At 57.1% G+C, this 22250-nt stretch overlaps 1 protein-coding gene and 1 long non-coding RNA gene across 5 annotated transcripts; one reads left to right on the forward strand and one right to left on the reverse strand.

Annotated features, from left to right (window-relative positions):
* Positions 1-2: 2 nt before the first annotated feature.
* On the reverse strand, positions 3-12214 carry LOC309841222. 4 transcript variants are annotated; one of them, XR_014299058.1, is made up of 6 exons: positions 8615-9486; positions 5593-5727; positions 5252-5339; positions 4310-4461; positions 1633-3589; positions 3-1518 (listed from the first exon to the last, which is right to left on the reverse strand). It is a non-coding gene; the product is annotated as an uncharacterized lncRNA (long non-coding RNA). The 4 variants fall into 4 exon arrangements; XR_014299059.1 differs by lacking the exon at positions 3-1518 and having other exon boundaries at positions 1534-2038; positions 2603-3589; XR_014299060.1 differs by lacking the exon at positions 3-1518 and having other exon boundaries at positions 1534-1862; positions 1985-3589.
* RHOD (ras homolog family member D) lies at positions 4977-13921 on the forward strand. The gene is made up of 5 exons (XM_082684154.1): positions 4977-5155; positions 9501-9588; positions 10389-10498; positions 12223-12357; positions 12928-13921. Exons 1-5 carry the CDS (start codon positions 5024-5026, stop codon positions 13093-13095), a joined length of 633 nt encoding a protein of 210 aa, XP_082540280.1. The 5' UTR covers positions 4977-5023; the 3' UTR covers positions 13096-13921.
* Positions 13922-22250: the final 8329 nt, after the last annotated feature.

The raw sequence follows: 22250 nt of genomic DNA on the forward strand, positions 1-22250 counted from the left end.
GGAGGTCTCTGTCTGGCTGGGACACTAGCACAAGGAGCAATGCCATCGGACTGCTTGGGAGGCTCTAATAAGGGGCCGTAAGCCAGGCCTGGCAGGGAGGATGGCAGTAGGGAATATCACGGAGGACTTCCTGGTGGTGTCACTGAGCCGTCTTCAGGGAAAGAAGAACCGTAGGGTTGAAAAAGGTAGGACAAGGCCCAAAAAGCATTTCTGGAACAGGGAACAAGACACAAAGGGGCAGGAGTGGGCAAAAATTGAGGCCAATTAGTCAACCTTGCTAGAGCAAATTTGGGGGAGGATGAGGACAAGGGAGCCCAAAGAAAGGCTTAGAGGGGAGAAGGGTCGCACACGTTCAATGAATGCAGGTGCCAGCGGGCCACCCTGTAACCCTCGCTGCCCCGGGGGAAGTTCAGTTATCATCCCATTTTGAAGAACCGGAAATGGAAGCTTAAAGAAGTTAGGTAACTAGTCCAAGATCACACAGCCCCAGAAAGTCTCAAAGCTGGGATTCAAGCTCTGGCTGTCTCCTTCCGAAGTTCATGCTCTTAACCCCCAGGCCACACTGCCCCCTTCCTCGACTCTCCCAGGCTGCTCTAGTCTCTCCCCTGCCCTAGAAGATCATACCAAGGATCAAAGGATGATCTAGGTGGGAATTACCAGTAGCTCTGAGGAGGCCTGCCTCCCACAGAGCCCGACTCTGCAGGCTTCTGTGGACCTCCCCCCACGTCTCCCACCAACACTGGACAGACAGAGGACACCGGTGAGATAGGAGTGGAAGGGTAGGGAAGGGCTTCCTGGAGGAGGTGGAAGCAGGAGCACTAGCCTGGCAGTGTAGGGAGGATCATGCGAACGGAGGAGGGAGAGGGGCCTCTGGGCATGGGAACTCCTTGGTGTCCTTTGTGACACCTGAGGCTGGAGAGGCCAGATGAGGCGGAGCTGGGGAGGTTTTATGGCTTCAGGGTAAAGTCAAAGGTCCTGGTCCGGCTGGCAGTGAGGAGCCACGGAGGGTCCCGGGCTGGGTCAGAGGCGCAGGTCAGGGGAGGGAGTCAGGGGACCTTCTGAACAGCTTTGGAAGTGAGGAGGAGGGGACATGAGCCAGCACCGCTCCTGCTCAGTGAGAGCCAGCCTGAGCTGTCCTGAGACGTCAGCCTCCTTGGGCATAGCCCGCACTGCACCACCCGCATCTCTTCCTGCCTCTTCCTCCTCCCAGCCCTAGGCCCATGGGCCGGCCTCCAGGGTCCCAGACCTCCTTTGTCGGGGTGACTTCAGGGATAGGCAGTGCTGTATCCAAGAGGACAGGTATGGAGGTCACTGACCTGACCACACTGGCTCCGCCTCTTTGCAGTGGGGACAGTGACAGCTGGGGGTGCCCCAGCTGCCTCTTTGGTCCACAGTGAGGCTCAACACGGGTTGAGGGGGCCAGTCCACCTGCCCACGTCTACAGGGGGCGGGGCTGCGTCCTTGTGCCGCCCACAATCCAGACCTCCGCTTCCTCTCTCTTGCCCCGGCCCACTATGCCTGCAGATGCCCAAAGTGACAACCGGAAAGGCTAAATAAACCCGAGACTGGGCCGCAGGGCCCCCTGGCTCTCTGCCCCTCCCACCCCATTAGCAGCCTTCTCACTCCACCCACCAGGATCCATAATGACAGGTGGGAGAGAGGAGCCGAGGACAGGAGGCCCGCACTCCCAGGCCTGAGCTCCATCCAGTTAAACGGTGGCTGGAGTGGAATGGATCTGACGGAGCCCAGACAGACGGAAATGGGAGAAGAGGCTCTTCCGGGCTCCGACTGCCGCAGACTGGGCCTGCAGCTTTCTCACTGTGCGACAGGTCCCTTCCTCTTGAGAGCTTCAGTTTCCCTGCCTGAAGAATAAATGTGTTGATCAGGAAGGCCTCTAAAGGCACCCCCCGCACCTCTGACTTTCAGGAATTCCGTGCGTAGCAGCCCCAAATGCCTGGGTTAGAATCCCAGCTCACCCACTCACCAGCTGTGGGATCTTGGGCAAATCATCTGTCCTCTCTGGGCCTCAGTTTCATTACTTGTCAAAGGAGGATAAGAATTATATGTAATAGGAGGGAATAAAGCAATACGTGCCAAGTGTCCAGGACTCAGGAGATGCTCCATAAACAAGAGGTCCGGGCTTTGGGTGGAAGGGTTCTGGCCAACGACAGACCTCCTGGGACCTGGGTTCGAGATAAAAGGGAGGGGTTGGGCACATAGGAAGCATGAGGAGCAAAGAGCCTGTGTACCCTGCCAAGCCACTCCAAGGGGCATGACTGGACCACTGAAGTTCCACTCCACCCCCGGCACCCACTTCCCCCATCTGCCAGCCACTCGTGAGCACCCCACACCCCAAGCCAGGAGCTCCCAGCCAGCCACCAGGCAAGCCACCGTGGGAATGGTGCAGGGAGAAGAGCAGCCACACGGCGGCAGCAGAGACCCGGCTGGGGCAGCAGGGGACTCCTGGGCTCGGGGAGGGTGGGGTCAGGGGGTCCAAGAGGCGGCCAAGGGGCCAAGGCCAGGGGTCCTTGGAGCGGAAGGAAGCAGGAGGGCGGTCCCCTGCCTGCTGAGCCTGCCACTGGGTTGCGCTCTGTAATCTCACCTGGGCGGCCAATCCCTTTCTTGTTTCTTCGGTTTGTCTATTCTTTCGAGTCAAACAACCTTCCTTCCTCTTGTCCCTGCTCCATTTCCCTTCTTTTGCCCTCTGTGTCCAGCCAGGTGGTCAATCGGACCTACCATCCTGAGCCTCAGCTCCCAGTAGAACGAAGGAAGCAGATCACTTGCTGGGCTCACAACCGAGTCTCCCGGCCGAAGGAAGTATAGACGAGGTGGGATGTCAGGAGAGAGCCCTGCCGTGTGGCCAGACCTGGGTTCAAACTCAAGTTCTGCCTCTTCCTAGCTGCGGTCTTAGGCAAGAATTTAACCTCTCTGCCCCCCGCCCCCCGCCCAGGGTTCCTCATCTGTAAAATGGGGCTAACAATTCCCACCTGCTAGGGGACAGAGCCGGCACACAGTGAGCTAGCCATTAATGGGCGCTGTTATTCTCGGAAATGTTCAGTGAAACTGCAAGGCATGACACACGTCAAGGATGTCATTATAATGATTATCCCTATAGCAACCAAGGCCAAACGCCTCTGCCTGATTCTCAGCTCCCTCCACCGCCAGTCTGGCCCCACCTGCCTCCTAGCCTGTCACCCAAGGCCTGATGACAGCAGCAGTGGAGAGAATAGAGGATGACAAAGCTGACAGCTGATTGTTGGGGGACAGGGCCCCTCCCACCACTCCTTGGGGCGGGGAGCCCTGCTCAGTGCCAAGTCATTGCTCAGCCCTTTGGCAGTTTCGGGGAGGAAAGAGCATCTGAAGGGTGGGGATGTCACGAGATGCTCCCTCCATCCAGATGAGGCTCCATTCCTCCTGCGGACTGTGGCCCTGGCTGAGCTTGAGTCAGGGGTCTGGGCTCTGCCTCTTTGCAGTGGGGACAGCGACCCCTGCCCCAGCTGCCTCTTTGGTCCACAGTGAGGTTCAACGTGGGTTGAGGGTGCCTTTCCACCTGCCCAGCTTTGAACTCCACATGGGATGACGTCATGACCTGTGTGGGGAACCCAAAGATTCTACTGTCTATTCCTTTGAGCTTCACTGAAAACACTCAGTCCAGGACCTGGGGAGAACCTTGTGCCCATTTTCAAACGATTTCAATTCACTTCAGTTCTGTATTTATTCCCGGCACCGAAAATGCTCCACTATCCAAGCCCTGTTGGAACGTCAGCCTCTCCTGGCACCAGCTCCTCAACCCGATCTCACCTTCCATCACAGAGAAGGACCACAGCGCCCCCTCAAAGTACCCCATCTCTCACCTCCATACTTTGCCTGGACTTCTCTCAGTTTGGACCACCTTCCCCCACCCCCCACCCATTTGACTGTCTCACTTTTTCTTCAAGACTCTGGCCCCTCTCCTCAGAAGGGTTTTCTGATGACCCCCTCCACCCAGGTAAAGAGCCAGCCTCTCTTCCCTACTTCTGCCCCGCTGCCTGTCCCCACTTCTGTTGTAGCTCCTACCACACCAATGCCCTACCTGTCTCCCATTCTAGACATGAGCTTCTCAAAATAGGGACTTCATCTTGAAGGGTTCAAGGTCCTCCCAGGCCCTTAGGCATCAGTATTGGTTAAATAGTAAGGATCACTAACACATGGACTAACACATGGACCAACCATGCACCAGACCCTGCTCTCATCACTTTGTTGGTGGAAGGTTCCCTCACTTTCTTTAGATGATGCCCTCCCAGAGGTGAGCAGATGGTCGCTGACCTACCTGCATGGAAACTTCCTGGTGCTGGCTGGGGCAGGGCAGGCCAGGCTAGCAGTGCGGGGAACTGACCCATAAGGGTATGCCCGGCTCATCCCCTTCTCATCTGGGCTTACGTATCTGGAGGGAGGACCGTGGTGGGCGCTGATTCCAGAGCCCTGGGGAAACGCACCTTTGTCCCTTCAGGGATCCATTCATTCACCCAAAGTCACCGGCTCTTGTGGCTCTTGTTGCGGCCGACCGGCGCTGGGCACCAGGGACCAGTTCTTGTCCCTACAAAGCTGGTAGGCTCCCCTGGCTGCCCCTCACCCCACCCCGCCTCCTTCCTCCCAGAGGAAGTGGGCCAGGGGCCTCCTCCTTCCCTGTCCACCCTCCCCACACACACAATCATCGTCCGACTCCTTCTCTTCTCCCCATCGGACCCAGAGGACGGGGAGGACGCAGGCCGAGCGCGGGACCCTTTCCCGCACCCCCACACCCCGCGCCCGCCAGCAGTAGCGGCTCCCCAAGGGTTTCCCCAGGGGCGGGCCCCGCCGCTCGCCACGCCCCCGGGCTCTCACCTGGCCCCGCGCCCCCGCCCCGCGCCCGCGCCCCCGCCCCCGGCCGCCCCGCGCGCACTTCCTCCCGCCGCCCCGCCCCTTCCACATTCCTGCCCCGCCGGCCGCCCCGCGCCGCTGCCCGCCCGCCCCGCGCCGCCGCTCGCACGCTCGCCCGCTCGCGATGAGGGCGGCCCAGGCCGCGGGCGCCGAGGCGCCGCCGGGGGCGCGGTCCGTCAAGGTGGTCCTGGTCGGCGACGGCGGCTGCGGGAAGACGTCGCTGCTCATGGTCTTCGCCGAGGGGGCCTTCCCCGAGGTGAGTCCCGGCCCCCTCCGGGCCCCGCGCCCCGGACCCTGCCTCGCGCGCTCGGCCGCCCGGTCGGGTTCCGCGCGCGCTCCCCGGGGCGCCCACCTGGTCCCGCAAGGGGTCTCCCGGCGGACTGTGTGCTCAGAGGCAGTTCTCGCTCCGCCATCGGGAGCGAGGGCCTCAGTGGTATCATCTGTAAAGTGGCCAGAAGGGCACTTCGCTGGGAGAGGTGCCACAGGGACTGACTTGGGCAACCTGGGTACCTCCTAAGAGAGCACTTGGCGACCCAGCATGGCTAGGAAGGACTGAGGACACTGGAGCCAGACTTGCCTGGCTGGGTTCGAATCATGGCTTTGCCACTTAAAGCTGTGTACCCCTGGGCAAGTCCCCTACCCTCTCTGTGCCTGTTTTCTTGACCACACAATAGGAATACGATTGGTGCTCACCTTCCAGGGTCTCTGTGAAGAGTGAATTAATACAGGTCAAGGGCTCAGCTCAGAATCTGCAGCAGGAAGGATCCACGGGATTTGGCTAACATCTCTTCTCCACCAGCTCTTGTTTGTGCGGGGGTGGGCTGTGTCCTGGAGGTCAGAGCACACCAGACTCACGTCAGATAGCTTGGTTGGCACCTCAGCTCTCCTCTAATAAACTGTAGGGCCCTCGGTACCTTGCTTAGCCTCTCTGAGCCTCCGTTTCCTCACACAACCTCAGAGGGCCAGAGACCCAGTGAGGTGGAATTAGGGCAAGGCTGAGAGACAGCCTGTGTGTACCAGGCACGTCTGGGACGCTCTGGGCGCCTTGGCTGTCGGTCCTTCGCTAGCGCGCTCAGACTGTCCAGGCGGGCTCCCAGGCACCAGGACAGAGGCTCGGCCCACTCACTTCTCAGCCCAGTTCTGGGAGTCTGTGGGTTTGCTTCCAGCATCTCGTCTCCCTCCTGCCTGTCCCATCATCCTCCAAACCCCTGGACTGTTGCAGGCCCTGGGGAGTCTGATGGGGGAGGCAGGAGAAGCCAGGGCTGGTAACAGGGTCAGACCTTCCTTTCCACTACGGCAGCATCGAGCCAGCTCTTGCTTTGTGGTTTGTGGAGCTGACGTCACCTCCTTTGGGCAGTCACTTTTTTTAAGTTGGGTGGGACAAGTTTCTGGGCCCCCAGATGCTGCCCAAGGGAACCCAACAATTATGGCATGGCAGGGAGAGGGACCAGGCCAGCCAGGGTCCAGGAGACTGGCTGGGAGGGGTGTCCGAGGCTCTGAGACGTCACTGATGGCAAGGCTCATCCTGATTCCAGAGAGGTTGCAGCTTGGAAGTGGGCTTCTGGAAGTTGATGGAATGTGTGTTTTGAAGGGCATGCTGGGGCTGGCCAGGGGAAGGGAGGACATGCTTGCCACCAGGGAGATAGAGCTGTCCTTGTCTAAACTCCTCATCTGTGTGAGGACCCCTCTACCTCCAGGCACAAGGAAGAGCTCTTCTTTTAAAAGAACGGCAAGCACTGGAAAGGCCTCATTTTACAGGTGGGAAAACTGAAGCTAGAGAGAGAGTCTTGCCTTGGGGAGCAGGGTCCAGCAGTGACAGGGCACGTTGGGAGCCCAGATCTCCCCGCCCCTGACCAGGGCACTCTCCACAGTCCCCAGTGCTCTGCCTGCCACACCAGCCTTCTGCTCTGGCCCTGAGACGACTCCTCCTGGCAGGCCTCCAAACTCAGGGAACCAGCAGGTAGAAGACCTGGAGTCCCCCACAGGGCAGACAATAGGTTGGGATTCGAACCTCAGGGACCCTTGTCTGGCTGTGCCCAGCCTTAAGTTCAGAGCAAGGGAGCAGAGTAGAGAAAGCTCCTGAGGTAGAGGAAAGTCCAGGCACCAGCCTCTGCCGAGTCCTGGCTAACCTTTGGATCAGCAACCATTCCAAAGCCCAGGGGTCCCACAGAAGGATGGGAAGGGGAGCGGGGAGGGAGGACCAGCCCTGCCTTCCAGAACCAGCTCAGTCCCTCCTGGTCCACCGGGGGACTCTCCTTTCTTGAACTATGTTCCCCCATCCTGTAATGCTCCGTCTGTCTGTCTGTGGGCAGACCCAAGCCCGAGTCACCTCTACCCTGGTCTGGCTCAGACCTGGCCCTCCCTTTCTGACTAAGGACAGCTCAATAGATAAGATTAGGCATTTACTGGTCAGAGTGACCCTGCCTGGTGGTTCAAAGAACACAACAGAAGGTGTAGACAAAGTCTCTAGAGTTGGGGGGAGGGTTGTGCTGTTACAAGCCACAGGAGCAACCCAGCCAGGCAGCCTGGGATGGGGCTTGCCTGCCCACTCCGGATACCCGGGGCTCAAGAGTCAGTGACCTCAGGACAGGCCAGTGGCCTGGGACAGAGCCGGGAAGGATGGAGCCAGGTCTTTCTGCCTCAAGAGGCCAGGCTCAGGCTCTTGAGCCAGAAGGACCTGGCTCCATCCTTCCCAGCTCTGTCCTTATGAGAAAACGGGGATAGAGCTAACTTCCCGAGGCTGTGGGGGTCCCAGAGAGGACAAGGGAGGGCCATGCACAGTAGATCCCTAGAAAATGTGGATGACGGTGTCATCTCCACAGGTGTTCCCTGAGTAGTGACACAGATCTCCCCAGGGCTTTGTGGCCGGCTGCCCTCCACCTCAGATCAGGAGGGGCCCTGCCGCAGGTGAGTGGGTGCGTGGAAGCTCAGCAGGTGTCAGTCCCTTCCTCGGTGACAGGCTGGGGAAGGGCATACCACCTGGAGGGATGGACAGCAGCTGGCATGGACACTGCTGCTGGGGCCCCGCTTTCTAAGCGGGGGACGTCTATGCCGGGCCTCCCCTGCCAGCCAGTCTCCCCTATCCCACTGTAAAGGGACACTCTTCTCCTTTGACCAGTGAGGGGACGGGCCCAAGATCATGCAGCTGGTGAGGGCCAGAGCCAGTCCAAAGCCAGGAACATCTGAGACCACAGCCACTGCTCTAGCCACCATGTCACACTGTCTCCCGCCAGGCAAGGGACCTGAGGGGAGGGAGCCTGGGCCGGCTGGGTGCTAGGGGCTGGGGGTGGGGGGTAGGTAGAGCTCTTGTCTGTACCTACTGGTAGAGGGAGTGACAGGTGGCTAGAGTCCAGGGCAAATTAAACCCCATCCCAGGGCCGTCCTCACCTTCTCCGTTGGCCCACCCTCCCCCGGTACCTTCCCAAGTGGCCTGGAGGACCGCACTGACCCACCGCTAAGGGGCTGCCCCTCCCAGCAGCCCAGGGCCTGACTCAGAGCCTGCGGGCAGGCGGGCAGGCTTGAAGTCGGCCGGAGTTGAGGCAGGTGCAGTGGCCGTCTGGCCTAGGAAGGGCGGAGGCCAGGAGGCCAGGGTCTCCCCATGCTGTGGCTCCACCCACCAGCCCTGAGCAAGTGAGCTCGCCTTGGGAACCCTAGCTGGTCCAGCACGCCACTCCAGCAAAGGGCATGCATTGTCGCGCTTTGGAAACCTCCTAACCTGTTGCTCAGACCGCATCTGTACACGTTCCCCCTTCTCATTCCTGCGCGTTGTCTGTGTACCAAACGTGTCCTGTTTCCACTCATCCAGCCTCCATGGAGAGGGAGTGCCCCTCTAGGCCTGGGTGGAGGGGACTGTGGCCCGAGTGACTTCCTCCTGATGCCAGACGGGGCTAATAAGAAAGGCAGACACAGACAGGATGTGGGAAGCAATCCAGAAGGGTTTCCTGGGGGAGGTGGCATGGGGCAGGGGGCTTGGTTGGATTATGAGAGGTTGAGAGGCAAAGCAGGGACCCCCCCCCCCAGAAAGCTACAGGCTCCCCAGAGCAGACAGCGAGTCTCGTTCATGACTTCTCTCCAGCATCCAGGACTAGAGAAGGTGCCAGTGTTTACTGAATGTATATATGAGGGAGTGAATGAATGGACAATCAATCAAACAAACAAATGTAGGTTAATGTCATTCCAGGAGGAGGGGACAACGCGAAGGAAGACTCAGAAATGGGACAGTCCCCCATCCAGGGGGACAAAGATAAAAATAGCAGTAGCTGGCGTGTGGGGGACTGCTCAGTGCGTCAGGCTCTGCACAGAGCTAGCCTCTCACCGAATCCTTAGGGCAACACATGTGGGAGGCGCTTTCCATATTCCCGCTTTACAGGTGGGAAGGCCGGGGAGGTTCCGTGCCTCGCTGGGGCCCCCAGCCTGGAGGCGGCAGCGCTAGGCCTTACCCCCTTGGGCTGCCTACCTCGCAGAGACCCTCCCTCAGACTGTCAGACTCCCAAAGAGGGGAGCAGTGCTGCAGGCAAATCCGGGCTCTGGCCAGGGCACCCGGGCACACCCTGCTACAGAAGCGGTCCTCACAGCCTCTGCCTTGCCCCCTTCTTCCTCAGAGCTACACCCCCACTGTGTTTGAGCGGCTCACCGTTAACCTGCAAATAAAGGGGAAACCCCTGAACCTCCAAATCTGGGACACGGCAGGTGGGTGTGCGGGCTGCAGGAGGGACAAGGGAGGAGGGGGGCCCCCCATGCCCAGAAGCCCAGCCCTGCTCCCTTCGTTCCGAACCAGAGAAGCCCAGCCAGTCTCACCAATCTCCAAGGGAGGGTGTTAGCCACGATTAGGGTCCCCAGGAACTTGAAGCTTCTTTGCTCCTGCACCTACGTCCGCTGCCTCCCCCAACAGAGGGTTGCCAGCTATGTCCCAGAGACAAGGGGGAGTTCATAGCTCTTTTTTCTCAAGGGGTGAGCTATTACTGGCCTCCTAAGCATTCCATCCTGGCTCTAGCTTCTGTAAGATCTGCCTGACCTTGACCTCTGCCTCCCAGCTTCCTGACCTTACCCACATAGGGTTCAGTCAAATCCACACCAGAGCTGAAAGCTCACCCCAGGGTATCCCAGCAGCCCCCTGGCCATGCAGGGGTTAAAGGGCCTTTGTCCAGGGTCCTACCTGCTTCCTACTCCTCACCTCCCAAGCTCAGGGCAAAGCAGACTTTGGACCGATGGCCCCAATCCCTGCAGGCTGGTTCCCCACTCCTTCCAGAACAGGGCTTTCTTGGCAAGGGCTAACACCAGGGCTAACCCGGGCTAACACAGAGCCCGGGCAAGCTGGGGCAACACCGCCGGGAGGGAAATGTCCGCGTGCTGAGGCCAGCTGGGCACCACATGTGTATCGGACCACGAGGCATACAACCAGGCCCTGATCCCAGCTCCCCCGTCTGCTGGGATGACCTCCCTGATGTTGGGGGAGATCTGAAGGGAATGCCCACCCCCACTCTCCCCAGGGCAAGTTGACTATGACCGCCTGCGGCCCCTCTTCTACCCCGACGCCAGTGTCCTGCTCCTCTGCTTCGATGTCACCAGCCCGCACAGCTTTGATAACATCTTTAACCGGGTAGGTACTGGGGGTTGGGGAGGTACAGCCCCCCATAGCCAGGCCACTCTGCTCTGGCCCCACCCTTGACTCCACAGCCTGTCAGAGCATGGCAGGCCCCAGATCACTCAAATCCAGCACCTTTGGTGTATACGTGGGGAAACTGAGGCCCAGAGCAGGGACAGCGACTTGCCAGAGGTCCCATAGGGGTTTGGTAGCAGGGTCTGGACTGAGAAAGCTGAGTGGTCCAGAGGCCCCCGCAGCTCCCCAGCCTGGGCCTGTCCGAGGCTGCACGCACCGGCAGCCTCCAGCAGCTCTCGGCCCCCTCCTGTGTGACCGCTGGCTTTCAGCGGTGGGGGGCCTCCCACAGTGTTCCCCAGCTGCGTCAGGGCTTCCCACGGCTGCTCACTGCCCACAGGTATCAGGGATGTGGTCCCTTGAGTTGTTCTGCTCTTGTACCCTCTGTTGCCAGGGCCTCCACGTGAACGGCGTGCAAACAGCGTGCTCTCGGGTTCCTCAGAGCACAGCTGGTGACCGCGTGAGTCACACTGACCGCAACAATGATGGTAATAGTTACTGAGAACTTACCCTGTGCCAAGCTCTGTTCTGGGCACTTCTGCCCATTCACTCATCTCCCCTTGACAGCCTGGTGGAACCAGTAGTGTTGTCCCCAGGTTGGGAGTGGGAGAGAGGTTTGGACGAGAGCAAATAGAAGGCGGCCTTGCCATTTCCCGAGATGAGAAGGAGCAAGTGGGGGGTAGGGAGGTGGGAGATCGGGGCCTGTTGGACTTCGCCGTGGAGGGCCAGGCAGACGTGGGGTCTGAGTGCAGCTCCCAGGGCTGGGCAGATCCATTTCGGCACCGCCAGTGGGGAAGAGCCTTGCACATGGGAAGTGAGAGATCAGGGTCCCAGCGCGAAGTGCCAACCAGATGGTGGGGGAGGGAGAAATGGCAGCCTGGTGCCAGGGCTCAGGCAGGACGAAGGCCGAGGATTCAGTGTTGGATTTAGCAAGGCGAAGTCACAGGGGAGACCACGGTCAGACACAGGTCTGTGGAGGGGCTGGAGTATGGGAAGTCAGCCCAGGGGAGCCCCCCACCCCGGGCCTCGTCTGGCTCCAGCAGACAGACGGTTTGATGCCGGTTTTTTCTGAACAGACAAACTGAGCAGGCGCGCACTCCTGGAGTTCTAAATCCCCTGCCTCCAGATTCTAGACTCCCCAGCTGTCCAGGCTGAAATAACCAGGCCCTGAAGCCTCACATTCCAAAGAGCAGCTGACACAGAATAGGAGAGTTCCCTCCAGCAGGCAAACAGCTGCTGCGACCATTTTGTGAGCTGCTTTATTTTTAAAGGCTGACTAATTTCTTTATATATTTTACCCAGTTGGGAGGCAGTCCTAGGGGCCCTTACCTTGCAGAGTGGCAGGATTCTAGACCAGGCAGGAGCAGGGCTCTGGGAAACAACCCTGGGCTCAGATCCTGCCGCTTCCAGTTGTGTGACCAAAGCCACGTTCCACAGTGTCCCCGAGCCTCAGTTACTGCATCTGTACAATGGGATTGATGACAGAACTTGCTTCACGGGGACTTAGGGGATTGAAAGGTTCACACATGTGAAGTCTCAGAGCCTAGAACAGGGTAATTCTCCCTAAACATTGGCTGCACTGATTATCATTGCTGAGGTCCACCTGGGGAGCGTGAGGTTGGAGGACATGGCTAACACACGCACCCGTGCTGCCACCCTCCCCGCAGTGGTACCCAGAGGTGAGCCACTTCTGCAAGGAGGTGCCCATCATTGTCGTGGGCTGCAAGACTGACCTGCGCAAGGACAAGTCGCTGGTGAAGAAGCTGCGGAAAAATAGGTTGGAACCTGTGACCTACCACAGGGTAAGAAACCCAGCCCAAGGGTGGGGGGACGGATCCTGGGAAGGGGGCGGGCTTCTGGGTATGCTGACCCCGCCCAGGCTTTCAGCAACATGAGGCATCCAGCACAAACAGGGTGTAGGTCAAGGTAGAGGTCATCTTGGAACGGTCTTGGCTTAGAATCGGTACCTAGAATACTCTAGAAGCTTTTGCCTGTGGAAGGGGAGCAAGTGGTCTGCCCATTCAGATAATCCTGCGCACCCACTTCACAGATAGGGAAGCTGAGGCCTGGAGAGGAACCCCAGCCCTTCAGGCCACAGGCCCCTCTCTGCTACACACCTAGGAAGTGGGTTAGTTCGTGCCGTGAGAGGCAGAGACCCATCCTGGAACTGAGGCAGGAAACCCAAAGAAGCCATGAGAGTGCTTGGTCAAGCCAGGGGGCAGGAGCTATGGCTCCTGGAAAAACTCACCTTCCTCTTTTGTCCTGGAGTCTCCCTAGGATGGCCAAGAGCGCTGTGAAGCCATGAGGAGGCCAAACGCAAGGCCCTCCGGAGGCCTCCGCCTCAAGGCAGCCCTCTCCCCTCTCTCTGTTAGGGCCAGGAGATGGCGAGGTCTGTGGGTGCAGTGGCCTACCTGGAGTGCTCGGCCCTGCTCCAAGAAAACGTCCACGCAGTCTTCCAGGAGGCAGCCGAGGTGGCCCTCAGCAGCCGCGGTCACAACTTCTGGAGGAGGGTTACCCAGAGCTGTTGCGTGATGTCCTGACATCTTGAGCCCCTCCCTGCCCACCAACGGCCCCAGCAGCACCAGAAGGAGCTGGGCGCTGCGCTGCCCAGTCGGCTGGGCTGGACCCAGTCCCCAAGCTGTGATCACCGAACTGCACCTCACACAGCTGGACCCGCCAAGGCCAGGCCCCTGAGCTGGAGCTGCCAACCCTGGAATAGAGCGTCACCCGCTCACCTCGAGGCCTGAAGAAGGGGCTTCTGGAGCCCACCTGCCCTGCGGAGGGCTACTCCTGGAGACCCCTAAAATGACTGCTGGTCTCCCAGCTCCCAGCCTGGACCACACATCCAGAAGCAGCCTGTTGAGCCTGGCACCGCCTCACGGCTGCCCCCAGGGCTGCCCCTTCGGACAGGGCACTCCCAGAACCCTAAGCCACACAACTCACACCCTCCCTCAGCCCCGGGGATGGTAACTAACAACTAAAACCAACTAAAACCGCATTCCTTGCCAGCTAGGTCACGTGTCTTGCTTTACACACACACACACACACACACACACACACACACTCCATAGCAGAAAAGGACCCACCACTCGTAGGCACTGGAGTGGGACTAGCCACATCCAAACCCAGCTCTATCACTTCAGGACCTTGGGCAAATTACTCGAACCCTCTGCGCCTCAGTATCCCCATCAGTGAAATGAGACCAATCCCAGATGATGGCAAGGAGCCTTTAGATGAGGAAGAGCATCTGAGACGCACGCAAAGAGCTTGGCAGTTGACTGGCACCCAGTAAGTGCTCACAAAAGGTTCACAAGAGGGTTTTTTGGTTGTTGTTTATGATAAATAAATAATATTGCTGAGATAAAATATATGTAATATATTCAACAATATTATAGTGGGGTTGTCCAGGGAAACAGAACCATATAGAACCAATAGTGTGTGTGTATATGTGTGGAGAGACAGAGAGGAATTGTAAGGCGTTGACTCACAGGATCACAGGGGCTGGCAAGTCTGAGAGCTATAGGACAGGCTGGAGATTCAGGTAAGTTGATGTTGCAGTCCTGAGTCTGAATTCTGCAGGGCAGCCGGCTGGATGCTCAGGCAGGCTTTCTGTGCTGCAGAATTCCTCAAGAAACCTGTCATTTCTCTTAAGGTCTTCACCTTATTGGGTGAGGCCCACCCACATAGAACCAGCCACAAACATGCACCAATTGGGTTTCATTAGAAACAGCTTGAGGGCAGGAGGGTGGGGAGGCGTCGACTGCATGACTCAGTGCATTAAGCGGCTGCCTTCCCCTCATGTCATGATGGCGGGGTCCCGGGATAGAGACCCGCATCGGGCTCCCTGCCCAGCGGGAAGTCTGCTTCTCTGTTTCCCTCTGCCCTCCCCCTCTCTCTCTCAAATAAATAAATGAAATCTTTCGTTTTAAAGATTTTATTATTTATTTGTCGGAGGGAGAGAGAGAGGACACAAGCGGGGGGGGGGGGAGGGAGAAGCAGGCTTCCCGCTGATCAAGGAGCCCAACGTGGAACTCGATCTCAGGACCCTGAGATCATGACCTGAGCCAAAGGCAGAGGCTTAACCAACTGAGCGATCCGGGTGTCTTAAAATCTTTAAGGAAAAAAAAAAAAAAAAAAAAAAAGGTGCTTGGGTGGCTCAGTGGAGTCCAAATGTTGGTTTTGGCTCCAGTCATGGTCTCAGGGTCGTGAGATCACACCCAGCGCCAAGCTCCGTGTTCAGCGTGGAGTCTGCTAAAGATTCTCTCCCCCTCCGTCCCTCTGCTCCTCCCCACACTCGCTCCCAGTCTCTCTCTCACACTTTTTTAAAAAGACACTCAAGACAGGGACCACTTCATGGGCACATGGCAGCTGCAGCCGCTTGATCTCAGGGTTGTGAGTTCAAGCCACACGTTGAGTATAGAGATTACTTAAATCTTTAAGAAAAAAAAAAAACTTTAAAAAAAGAAAGGAGAAAAAGAACAATGACAAACAGCTCAAGGGAAGGACTGCTTGTGCAAGAGGAGGCCTCATGGCTTGGGATACAGAGCTGAACTGAGGCAGGGAAATGATGTTATTGGCCTGCTCCAGAAACCCCACGTGAATTCCAGGCTTCACTCCAGGAATGAATGGGAAATAACGTTTCCTGGCCTAGATTTCTAGCCTGATTGCTCCTTCCTGCCAAGCATACCCCATGCCCAGAATATTCCTTTTTCTCCCCTTCCTGCCCTCCCCAAGCCCAGCTCAGACAGCCCTCTTGTCTAATTTCCCCAAATATACATTCCTGGGGCCATGATAGGTTGCTACGAAGCTTTTTACGCTAACTTCTTGCACATCTGTTTGTTGTTTTTTATGTTATTTATTTATTTATTTGACAGAGAGACAGTGAGAGCAAGAACACAAGCAGGGGGAGTGGGAGAGGGAAAGCAGGCTTCCCACCGAGCAGGGAGTCCGATGTATGGCTGGATCCCAGGACCCTGGGATCATGACCTGAGCCGAAGGCAGACACCTAATGACAGCCACCCAGGCAGCCTGCACACCTCTCTTCTTGCACTAGATCTCAGCTTCCATGAAATCAGGACCTTTATTTGCTTTGTTTCTTTGTCCCCAGCCTCTAGCTGAGGATGTGGCTTGGCCTGTTGGCACTGATGAGTGTCCCATCTCTGGAGGCAGTAGCAGATCCGGGTTCGAGTGTCAGTGCTGCCATTTTCCTTAGCTATGTGGTTTTATGAAAGTTACACTCTTTGAGCCTCAGTGTCCCATCTGGCAAAGGGGAATGATCATATCCATCTTCAGGGTGGTTATGGGAAGGAAGCGACAAAATGCTTGCCAGGTGCCTAGCACAATGCTGGCCACAAAGGAAGAAGCAGGAAGCAGAGAACACGTTGCAAGAAGTAACTGGTCTGTATGGGATGCCCTATCCTCGAGGGCAAGGTGCTGAACAAGAGACACAGGTGCTGGCATGGGCTCCTTCCCTAAGATAACCAGGGACTCCGTCATCTGTCCCTTCAACAACCTGGTGTCTCAGGAGCTCTCTGGTGTGCCCCACACTAGGATAAGGGCTAGGAATATGACCACAGGTAAGTATGGGGTATGACGTGTCCCATCGTGATGACCCAAGAGCCTGAGTGTGTGTGTGTGTGTGTGTGTGTGTGTGTGTGTCAAGTCTTGCAAGGCAGGTGGGACAAAAGGATGTGGGCCAGGGGGGCCATAGGATTAACAAGAAGGTAGAAGGAGTGATGCGCGTGGTCCCAGGAGGGTCTCCGTCTTCTCACCTTCTCACCAGACCATGGGAGGAGTAAGTTCCGCTTCCTCGCTTCTTGTCTCTTGGCAGTGTCCTATCTGGAATGAGATGATTAGATAAATAAGCAGCTTTGACGGTTAAATTTATGTGTCAACTTGATTAGGTGACAGTGCCCAGTTATTTGGTCAAACACCAGCCTAGATGCTGCCCCTAAAGGGATTTTTTAGAGGTCAGGAACGTTTGCATCCGTAGGCTTGGAGTAAAGCGGTGGATCTTGCATCATGTAGGTGGGCCTTGTCCAATCAGTGGACAGCCTTGAAGGACAGGTTTCCTGAGGAAGAGGGTCATGTGACCAGAGGCAGGCCTGACGTTTAGCTCAACCCTCACCGCTTTTCACCCCGGGACACATGCTGGGAGGTCAAGGTCAGAGAAGAACTGCTCTGGGCAGAGGTGAAGTCAGATGGGGTCAGGGAGACAAGAGGATACAGTGGTATGCAAGGAAGGGGCTTCTGGGGCCGCTGCACACACGGAGAGGGACGTGGGCCGGAGCTCAGTCTCATGGGGTCCCCGCAGGGGAGCTGCTGAGTCAGACACATCCACTTACTCTCCGCCTCGCCCCGCCCTTGGAAACTCTCCTTTACTTTCCTCCAGAGCTCATCACCGTGTGGGACGGTCTTGTGGGGCTCCCCGCGGATTACCAGCTCCTCAAGAGAACGGACTGGGTTTGTCGGATTCCCCTGTGCCTCCAACAGTGCCCAGCATACAGGAAGCTCTAAAGAAATACCCCCGGGATGGATGGAGGCTCACATTCGGTCCTGCCTCAGTTATCACGTAGATCTCCCCGCCTTCCTCCTCCTCCTCCTCCCCAGACTCCGCCCCTCCTCCCCTCCCCCCCCCCCCCGCCCCCTGCCGCCTGCCAGCACGGCCGCTCCCCCCAGCAGGGATCCAGTCACGTCAGCTTGATCCTTACGCAAACCGCTGCCCGGGAAGAAGGTCATCCGGCTGGGGTAGCCGGGGACTTGAACTCTCCCGTAGCTGCCTGGCTGCCGCCAGCCTTCCCTACCTCGTGCCGGGGCACCTGACACTCCAGCCACACCGGGGAGCACCACGCACCTGTCCTAGCTTCCAAGTCTGCTCAGACTCTTGGCCCACCTGCTGACCACTGCCTGCTCAAGTCGCCCACCCATCCCCAAATCCTCCAGAGGCAGATCAGACACCACCTTGCCCAGGAAACCCGTTGACCTGTCAACCTATTCACTCCCCCCTCATGGCATGCAGCCCCCAGGGTCCCTCGTCTTTGCACGGGCCCCTTGGGAACTGGGCTTTGCTTTCCGACAGTGGGAACGGCCAGACTGGGCTCCTTAAGATGACAGTCTGGTGGCCGACCGGCCAGGATGGCTGGGAGGGCGGGGCAGGAGGCGGGTTGGGCAGCCGCAGACGTCCAGACTCGACCAGAGAAACAAGCCTGCACAGGTCAAGGCCGGGTGACTTCTAGGCTTGGAAGCCGAGGTGGTGGCCCCGGGTGGACTGCGGGAAGGGTGGGGACGCTGAGAATGAGGGAAGAATGCTGGCCTCTCCCCTGCCTGAGAAACTTGGAGAAGGCGAGCCCCTTCCCCGCGGGCCGCACCAGGAGAGGCGGATCTGTCCAGGCGGTCCCCCCACAGCCACCCCAGGTGTCGCGGGGTCCCCCCACAGCCACCCCAGGTGTCGCGGGAGGGCACAGTGAGTGGCAGCCCTCGGAGCCGCCTGGCCTAGGAGCCAGGGTTGTTATTATGGGCTGTTGTTCTCCTCCTCACCCGCCAAGCCCCCCTTCCAATCCCTTACAACCCTGTCTGGCAGGGCGGCGGCCAGACGAGTGGGAGCCAGGGGAAGGCACAGCCCAGAGGCCAGCTGGGGCCAGGAGCCACAGACCGCAGTGTCTTCAGTTCTCCACACCGCCTCCGCCAGCCTTGGGGTTGTCTGCCGGGAAGGGAAGGGGTGGGGGTGGGGACCCCAAGTCACCTCCTCCCAAACAGGCCACTCCCTGGCATCCTTGGGTAGGAGGGTGGGGCACACTCCGTGAGTCACGAAGCTTCCCTGTAACTCTGCCTGTGTGCGTGCGGAGCCCCACATCTGGGAGCAGGGAGGGAAGGGTGGCTGCCAGATCACCCCACTTTGGGCCACTCTCTTTGTTTTCTCTGGCCTCCTTTTGGAGGATGAGAATTCACAGGCTCCCAGGAAGTCATCCCGAAGCCACTGGCGAGGGAGCCAACAAAGCCCAAGAGCCGGGTAAGGGGCAGAGAGATCTGCGAGCTGCGATCCAGGAGAGAGCGGGATAGCTGACGGGCCACCCTGCGTTCTAGGGCTTGATCTCCAGCTAAATGCTTCCGTTTAACAGGTCGGATTTGGCCCAACCCTCGGAGCGGAGGCAGGAGGATGGGCTGACATTGCCTGTGGGGCTCACGTCTGCAGAGACACCAAGCCTGGTCCACGACTCATCTCAGGGCAGACACTCCAAGTGTTTGTTTAGGAAAGACGTCTTGGTTGCCTACCATGTGCGGTCCCTGTTCCAGACACTGGGGTGTCTGGGAGGTGTGGAAGGGAGCAGGATGTGGCTCCTGCCTTCTAAGCCTCCATCCTCCACCCTCCGTGGGAGTCCCATTGTGGACACAACCTGTGGGGGAGGGAGCGTCCAACGTGTCATCTGGAGGCTGCTTCTACCCTTGAGATGAACACGCGGGGAGACGGGGGAGTTCCCCCCTCACAGCCACAAATCCGAAACAGGGTTGTTCCGGGATCTGTGCTCCCGTCTGCTCTCCGGAAGAGCATTACTAGAATCGTCTAGCCAGACGCCGTAGGTGACATTCTGCACACCGTCCCTCATTCAGTCCTCGTAATATCCTCACTTCAGAGATGAGGAAAGCGCTTCAGAAAGCTAAAGAGTGGGACCAAAAGCTGGGGTCTTGCTAGCAAGGTGGGACTCCCAGCCCAGGCTCCTGACCTCCCCTGGGCACGGCCAGGTGGCTGGACCTCCACCAGCAGAGGGCAGCAGGGTCCAAGGAGAGGAAACTCCCCAGGGGAGGCCGGCGGGCAGGCCAGGAGAGGACACCTGTCCCATCGCCCCACCTGGGGCACTGTGGGCCACCACACCATGCCCACGAGCCGCCACCCACCAGCCGTGCCCATCCCAAGATTTTATTGAAGAAAAAGCAGGCTCAGAGTGGCCAAGGACTTGACCATTCGGCGAGTCTGGGCGGACTTAGAATGAAGGTTGTGCTGGGGTTGTATCGTCAGACTCTGGGACTAGAATCCCAGCGCAGCGTGTACGCCTGGCAGGATCACAGGGAAGTGCGGGGGCTGGACCGAGATCAAAGGAGGCGGCTCGCTGCAAGCACTTTTCACGGGGCCACGGGACCCAGACTCGCTTCATGTCCTCGGGCGACACCTGGGGAGGCAGACGGTGTCTCAGCCCCTGACTTCCTCTCCCTTGACTCCACCCCCGAATTCAGAACATGGTTGTAGATTACCCAAATACTTTAGGACATCAGGGAAACCCCAAGGGAGCACACCCGGAAAGTAAGACACGGTGGGCAGGCACCTGGAGCATGCCCCCACATGGCCAGAACTATTCTGAGGGGCTGGCGGGAGGAGGGAAGAGAAGACTGGGAGCATCTGGAGAACCTTGGGGTCCTTCCTGCTGGAGAACTAAGCCATACGGAGACCCAGACTCTGTGATGGGGGCAGGAGGGTGCAGAGAAAGATGAGCATCTCCAGCTGAAGGCTTAATCGTGTGACCAAGGGCTGCCTCCACAGTAGGGGAGACATCCCACAGGGCTCCCCACTGCCCATTCCCTCCAGCTTCAGACACCTCGGGCTCTCCAACTCTTTTCGCTTCCCCCGAAATGAAAAAGAGTGCTTTACACTGTTGTCGCTGGTTGGGTGCCTAGATTCATGGCATGCGACTTCCCACTCACTCCACCTTTATCCCTTCCCCCTTCCCCTACCCCAGGCCGGGGACCCCCCTGACCACAGGGTGGAGGGGCAAATCTAAATGCCTCATGGTCCCAGTGGCGACCTGCGACCTGCGGGACAGGGCATGAAGAGCTTCTTTTTCTGGTCTCACTGCCCCCACTCCCTCCTGGTCTCTCCTAACTAGCTTTTCTGTTCCTTCTAGTTGTTTCATTTATTTTGCTTGTCTATTCAATCATGCACTGGACCCTTCTTTGGGTCATGCACCTCCCAGACCAGTCCCTGGACCACTGGCTTCTTGATTCTCTGTGCAGCCTTACTGGGAGGCAGCACGCCTTCCTCTGTGGAAGCTGGGCCACCCACTGGACCCTCACTCTGTCCTTAATGTGCTGCTAGGACATCACCAATATCGATTCCTCTTGCTGTCTCTCCCACACTTAAGACTTTTTTTTTTTTTAAAGATTTTATTTATTTATTTGACAGAGAGAAATCACAAGTAGATGGAGAGGCAGGCAGAGAGAGGGAAGAAGGCTCCCTGCTGAGCAGAGAGCCCGATGTGGGACTCGATCCCAGGACCCTGAGATCATGACCCGAGCCGAAGGCAGCGGCCCAACCCACTGAGCCACCCAGGCGCCCGCACACTTAAGACTTTTAATCTGGACGAGGAGACAAAGAGGAACGTTTAAATTCATCTTTGTGACATGGGCAATATATTTTTTTTTTCTACCTTCCAGACTCATTCAGTCTTCATAACCACCATACAAGGTAGGTCAGCAGCTCCATCTTACAGATGGGAAAACTGAGGCACACAGAGCTTAGGAAACTTATCCAACTTGTACAAGCCAACGAGTGATAGGTCTAGGGTTTGAACTAGGGCTGTATCTGTGCATGGTGCAGGCACTGGGTGGGGTGGCCTGCCCAGGAAAAGTGCTCAGTGGCTGTCACCTGGCCCATGGGGAGCTGTTCCCCTGCTTTCACACTGATCGAGAGTGATCAGACAGCCTTTCCTTAGGCCTTTTCTGCAGAAATTAACCAGCCCCTTCCAAGGTCCAAAGCCTCTGAAGAGCTCTGAGTGGTTGAGATCGTGTATCAAGGGAAAATTGGAAAACAGGATTCAAATTACTCTGTATCATGATCAACCAAAAACAGCTGTTGATAATTTGCATAGCTTCTTTTCCTCTTTTTTTCTATGAAAATGCTTTTGCATAGTTGTAATCACACCATTGACCAATTTTGAATTCTGCTTTTTTTTTTCAAAATTTTAGCCTAAAACAAAAACAAAACCCAATTTTTAGTCTAAGCATTCTTATATTCCAAACCGCTTGTGAATATCATTAAAAATTATATTTGGAATAATCTCAGATTTAAACAGGAATTACAAAAATAGTATATCAATTCCCCATAAACTCTTCACCTGGCTTCCCCTAATGTTAACGCTCATTTATCAAAACTAAGAAATTAACATTAACACAGTTCACTCTGGACCTTACTCGGGTCTCACTCGCTTTTTCACAAACGTCTCTTCTCTGTTCCAAGATCCAATCCAGTGTATCATGATGCATTTAGGTAAATATAATTTTTAGTGGCTGCATGTTATTTCCTCTAGTGAATATTCTAAGAATTTTTTTTTAAGATTTTATTTATTTGACAGACAGAGATCACAAGTAGGCAGAGAGGCAGGCAGAGAGAGAGGAAGAAGCAGGCTCCCTGCTGAGTGGAGAGCCCGATGTGGGGCTCGATCCCAGGGCCCTGAGATCATGACCTGAGCAGAAGGCAGAGGCTTTAACCCACTGAGCCACCCAGGTGCCCCTCTAATAAGTTTTTAAAAGCCTAACTGCTGCTGCACATTTTTTTGCATTGTTCCTAGTTTTACTTTGGAAAACTTATTTCATAAGAAATGAAAATAAGAACACTTACTTAAAAACAAGTGCTGGTTCACACCTGCGGGTTGGGCACCAAATGAAACAAAACAAAAAACATGTTCTATTTAAGTAGGAGCCCTGCTAT

This window comes from Mustela nivalis (genome assembly GCF_964662115.1).
Source record: "Mustela nivalis genome assembly, chromosome: 9".
Classification (NCBI taxonomy): domain Eukaryota; kingdom Metazoa; phylum Chordata; class Mammalia; order Carnivora; family Mustelidae; genus Mustela; species Mustela nivalis.